The sequence below is a fragment of the Bacillus rossius genome, chromosome 1 (assembly GCF_032445375.1).
Source record: "Bacillus rossius redtenbacheri isolate Brsri chromosome 1, Brsri_v3, whole genome shotgun sequence".
NCBI classification, from domain to species: Eukaryota; Metazoa; Arthropoda; class Insecta; order Phasmatodea; family Bacillidae; genus Bacillus; species Bacillus rossius.
The window spans coordinates 202,508,225-202,514,224 of NC_086330.1; the positions used below are offsets into that span (position 1 = coordinate 202,508,225).

A 6,000-nucleotide genomic window follows, 5' to 3' on the forward strand; every position below is an offset into this window, starting at 1 on the left:
ACAACCATGCCAAGTTTCGTCAAAATCTGAGACAATGGGTGTCAAAAATAGTTTTTTTTGGTTTATTTGGTATGGAATGACCCACCGGACAAGAAATGAAAAGATGATTCACGTGGAAAAGGTTGTTAAATGAATGTTGCAATGAAAAAAAAATTGGCTTGACAGGATTGGTGTGAACCAGGTGGTGATACGCGAATAAGCACTTTAATTTTAGAAAAATTAATTTATAACTATCCCGACAGTAATATCTGTTTCACTGTCAGTAAAGGATGGTTTGGAAAAGTCGGGATGTGAGTTGAAGGTCACGCCTAGGCAGGCAAGTCAGCCAGCCACTGACGATAAAGTACATAACAACATATATCCCATTACGCAGTGTCGTATTTGTCTTACAAAGTGTGATGGGAGGCATATAAAGATAAATAGTTGAGTGTTATTCAATGCATTCATATTACGTAAAGTATAGTCCTGCACAAGTGAAGAATGTGATAATTGAAGAAATGTGTGTACATCTTGCATACATTAAGTTAAAAAAATGTTTTCATTTAAAAAAAAAAATATTTGAAATTTATATTTATGTAGTTTGAAAATTTAAAAATATAATTTTCACTTATATTTAACTGGCACTGATAAACTGGATTTAAAAAAATATATATTTAAACATGTATATGAGGCAGTTTTAACAAATACATGCACATACATACAAATTGTAAATACAAAACAAAGATAGAATCTTGAAGTAACCTTATTACATTAGCCTGTGCGGTCATTCAGCTGCCGCCATGCTCGAGTCACTGTAAACACTGTGAATTCTATTGCAGTCACATGCGAAAATGGTATTTTCTGGTTAAGGGTTTGTGTAAAATTATTGTTAATATTATCTGTAATGTACTGAGACAGTTTAAATTGTGTATACTTGATTCTAAATGCAACTTCATTCTATGGTTCTCCAAAAATCCTTAGGAATAAAGGATAATGAGGCTGTTTTCAAAGAGCCAGGGATGTTTAATGTCATTATGATATGACCAGAGCCAAGAATGTTTTCCATTTGAACAAAATATCAAACGATACTGAACAATATTCACTACGAATAGAAAACAAATTAGGATGAAAAACAGTCTTGGGCCCAGTGGTGACGAACCAACATTTAAGATCCTTGTCGTTTTTGAAAACAGCCTCAGGTACGAGCTCAATAACCAAGGATCTCTGGAGACCATGTTGCAACTAGCCTAATCTTAATGTATATAAATCCAGTGTCCTGATGTTTGTTTCCAGTGAACTCTTCACCAAGTCAACCGATTTCGATGAAAATTGGCATTTATGTGTAATTTTTTCCAACTTGAGAGATAGGATAGTTTTTATTTCGATTAATGGTCTTAATAATTTATAATTTTAAAAAAATGATTATCAATGTTGATTGGTGTTATTAATCAGCCACAGCAACGCGTGGCCGGGTCTGCTAGTATCAAATAAAACAGTAGACTGACAACAGGATCTGGATATCTCTCGCTGAAAACAGTCTCGGCAATGCTATGAAAGCACAAAAAGAATTTAAGTCACTGTATTTATACTGCAGGTAATATTTAAAAGAATTTTACTTAATCTCTAAGTCCAAAAATACCATTAAATGATTATGTTACCTGTATACCAGCATTGCCTCATACAAGATACCACACAAGTTAACGTAACATGGTTAATGACATGTGAAGTTAATGAAAATATCTGAATGTGCCTAAACTGAATCATTAAAAATAAAATAATAAACTGAATAAACCATTTTTGAGTTGTTTCCTTTTTTTTTAGTAGCGCCTTTCAACTAGATAATTTTCGTAAAAATTGCTTATTTCAAGTCAAAATTGTTGGTACAATAAAATTATTTTTGCTAAAACAATCATTTTAATGTGTTCAGCTTCCTAATGCTATTGCCACCCGACTCATACCAACTCCAGCAGTTCAGTTCAATTAAATTCAACTTCAAACATTAAAACCATCCAGATGAAACACAAAGGCAAGTGAAGTGGCAAGCAAGTAAGAATCTACGTACTTGAGTATGGAAATCGCCTACGACAAGAAGCATTGGCAATGTATTTAATATTAATTACCAATCCATTATAAAACATGACACTGTTGAAATTTGACAGATAGCCAAAAAGAGTTTCATATGAAAAAATTGGTTGTCTGTAAAGTCGGTTTACGGGTGATAGTTTAACGTGGCGTCATAACAAAACATTGATGAAATTATTGATCCAGAAGAAAAGAAAATATAATATTCGGCCTGAGACTGAGCCGTAATAGGTTTTTGCAACAAAACCATTTAGGCATTTAAAATGTTATATTCTTTGAGGAAGAAATTTTTTTTAATTTTTCTATTTTTTGTATGATAAAATCTACCTCTGCATACTTTTATGAATAAAATTGAATCAATTTTATTGAATTATCACTATTTTGTATGGATACAAAGGAGTGAAATGAAATATACAATTTAATTAATAAATTTACTTTTATTTGCATTCATTAATTCAAATATATTTATTACTTTTGAAATTTTGCGTGCGACGTATTTATTTTTACAAGTACAAAAAAAAATCGCAGCTGCCGAGATTCGAACCGATAACCTTTAGGTCGGATGTCATTCTAACCACACGACCACGAGTCTATTTTGAGAATAATTGTTTCAGATGGTCTAAATTAGTAATGTTCCACGCACAATATTTGTTTGAATTTCTTTTAACTAGCATATTCTCTGTTGGACTCTAAATATTTACACGCTCGTGGGCTCATAACTATAATACGGTGTGTGATTTAGTTGATCAAATAATAACTCATGACAAATAATTACCAATTTCAAACTAAAGCGTGAAAAGTATCATACCAGCAATAAATATTTAGTTACACAGCTAAAACAATACTCATACAACACTGTTTAAATATACTGATTTCCAGCGTTCATCGCATTATTAGACGTCACGTCAAAAAAAATGCATATAGTAGTACTTTATTTTTAACTACCTTGATATTGTTCATGCAATAAACGTAACTACAAGTGAAAAATCACTACTAGTCATAAGAATTTGACTTGTGGAAAAAAATACTTAACAAAAAGTAATATTATGACGACTGTTGATTTAGAGCACTCATTACAATAAACAAAAATATAAATACCAGGTTATAACGATTAACGTTAGGCTGTTTCTTCTTTACGCCAGTGCTTTCCAAATCTGAATCGCTGGTTTTCTCATCTTTGATATTCGTCGAAAAATCATTTTCCTGCCGAAACTTTCTAAGAAATCTAGATGACATTATGATCATGCAGGTACACCTAAAATATTAATCTATTCTGATCCTATACATTTCTATCACAAATATTCCACAATTAAAACAATATGATTCAAAACCACAATTTTCTCTTTCTTTTGTTCTCATGATCTTATGAAGAACAGAGATCTCTGGTTAAGAAAAGCCACATTTTCAATTCACGTATATTTATTTATTGACCTTCGGTAAAGAATAAAACGGATAAATAATACATTTTTATAAATAAATAAACCGTAAAACCTATTATCCTAAATTCCCTTGAATGGAAACTACTATTACAATTTTATAATGATGCTTTATAAGGTAACATTTCATTTCTACTAAGCAAATGAGATTAACCATGATATTTATGATATCTGGTTTAGTGGCAACAATTAGAGGTGGGTTGTTACAGCAATTTTCGGAATCTGTTCCAACCTGTTACTGATACAGTCATGTACTAGTTACAAGTAGCTGATACTTCTTTATCAGCTAGAGCATTAGCGATCCCAGGAAGCAACAAGGTATCAGCATTCTCGTTACAGGTTACACATCCTCCGTGCCGTCATCACCAGCGTAAAGAGGTATCGGTGTTCTCTTTCCACGCCTTTCGTAATCTGCAGCCATCCCCCCCTTCACCTTTTCATACTTCATTTCCCCCTTTCCGAAGTTAAAGGAGTATTTCTCAATCTCTTCCAACCTCCCCTCCCTGTTCTTACTTCTCTCCAAAAGTAAAAAAAAAGTTCCGCGTACGTAGACCGTGCAACCGTAAGGAGAATCTGATACATTATTTATCACGCCGGGTAATTCTCTACCTCTGTTACGTTCATGCCCGCCTAATACAGCCAGTTTCAATCAGTTAAACATTCACTGCATTTCGTCCTGGCCATGTATTACCACGTACATTGTTGAGGGCTGTCATGCTTTGTAGTTAGTATCTTTATAGTGAAATAAGGAATGGATAAGTGCAGGAAAAAGACTTAATTTGTGTGGAATTTTTTCACGGAAAATAATGAGTTTGCTAAGTGTAATTTGTGTAAACAAAAACTGAGTTATAAATCATCATCGACTAATCTGAAGAAACATTTGAAATGTAAACATCCAACTGTACAGTTACCTGATCAGAATCAAGATAGTTTAACATCACTATCACTGTCCAGAAGTAGGAGCGATGATCGACACTCGTACAACTACCCACATCTCAAGAGAGTAGTCCTAGAGAAGTTTGCTACAGTTGCTACCTCTGTTCCTTGTGAACGATTGTTCTCAAAAACTGGAATTATTGTGTCTGATCGACATTCCCGAACATCAAGCGAGAAAGTCAAGAAACTTGTTTTTCTAAATGCCAATAAGAAATATTGTAAATAGTGACTGAACTTGACTTTGATGCCGACCGTCGGTGCTCCCTCTGAGAGCACAGGCCGATATGTGTCCTCAACACCTGAACCAGTGTCAGTGCGACGAACACGCCTGTGCGTGTAGCATTGTGCAGTGCCCCGAACGGCGTGACGTCAGTCACGGCCGGCTAGGTGTACAAAGCGCCCGGCCGGGTGTGGCAATGTGCATAGGGAATCCAGTGCACATGTAATTCAATTAATAAACACAAACTAAAACTTTTAATAAGCCTAATAAATCTTGTTAATTAATTAATGATATTGTAAACTAATTCCGTTCACAAAACAGGCCGGCATCATCTTCCCGCGCTCCGTCTTTTTTCCGCGGGTTTTCCTCCTCTCCCTGGCCGGGTTGCCAGGAAGAGTCGTCAGTATAGCCTTCCAGCACTCACCAGGGCCAGCAGCCCCGTGCACGGGGAGCATCCAACTTTCGCGCCAGATTCCACATATAACGTCCATAGGTAATATTTCTAAATCTTCTTTCATCAGCTCCACGGCCGGCCCTAAACCAACCGACGACATGTCTCGCGGTTTGTAATTAAACATTCGTGACTCTATTACGAGTTGTTTGAGTATTACGTAATTTCTATAGTGTTAGTGTTCGCCTTCAACCTTATGTATGTGTCCATCTCAGTGTTATGTGTAATTTCCCATTCAGTTATTAGTGTACCTTCTGTTTTATGCACCGTCCGGACTGCCACGTGCTAAGCACTAAACTTGCCACACGCTCGAATCATCGTCGCTGTAGCTCTCCAGATAGCCTGCACCCCTCGATGTGGTAGTCTCCCTGAATACCGTCAGACGTTAACCAGTACCGCCATTCGAGGGCCGTGTGGGTGGAGTGGAGGTCGACGATGATATGGCCAGTCACGTGAAAGTGCCTTTTGCTAAGTGCAGTATTGTAACGTGTGCTTCAGTAATAAATCAGTTAAGTTCATGTGTGTTATTTTCATAGTACAGCATCCTGGATGGCCATAACAGCCTGGGGGCCCTTTGGAGACACATCCCTGCCTGCAGCCACGAGGCAAAGAACCCCGCCCTTGAGACCAAATTTCCTTTCACGTAATTTAATTAGCATAATTTCCAGGACAGGCAACGGGGACGGCGTCAAATTATTGTGTCTGACCGATTTTCCCGAACATCAAACGTGTAAGTTAAGAAAATATTGCATTACTTATTTCTTAAATAGTGACTGAACTTGCAAAGTGTTTGTTTTTTTAATCGATATTGGCACTGCTATCTGCCTGATGTAACTCAAATGTCTGTTGATATAGTATGCTCACTAATTTACTTATCTGTGTTTTTTTATTTTTTA

The 6,000-nt window shown here is 36.0% G+C and overlaps 1 protein-coding gene across 3 annotated transcripts in view; it reads right to left on the reverse strand.

Moving 5' to 3' along the window:
- Nucleotides 1-3,489, reverse strand: part of LOC134527243 (ribosome quality control complex subunit TCF25) — a 361,743-nt gene extending 358,254 nt beyond the window's left edge. For 2 of the 3 annotated variants that reach the window (XR_010074132.1, XM_063359743.1), the window contains exon 1: nucleotides 3,160-3,455. Coding sequence is in view for 2 of the 3 variants with exons in the window: in XM_063359743.1 (XP_063215813.1) it covers nucleotides 3,160-3,306 (147 nt within the window). In the remaining variant the exon portion in view is untranslated. Of the gene's footprint in view, nucleotides 1-3,159 lie in introns of all 3 variants that reach the window. The other variant, XM_063359741.1, reaches the window with a different exon arrangement.
- Between the last annotated feature and the right edge of the window lie 2,511 nt (nucleotides 3,490-6,000).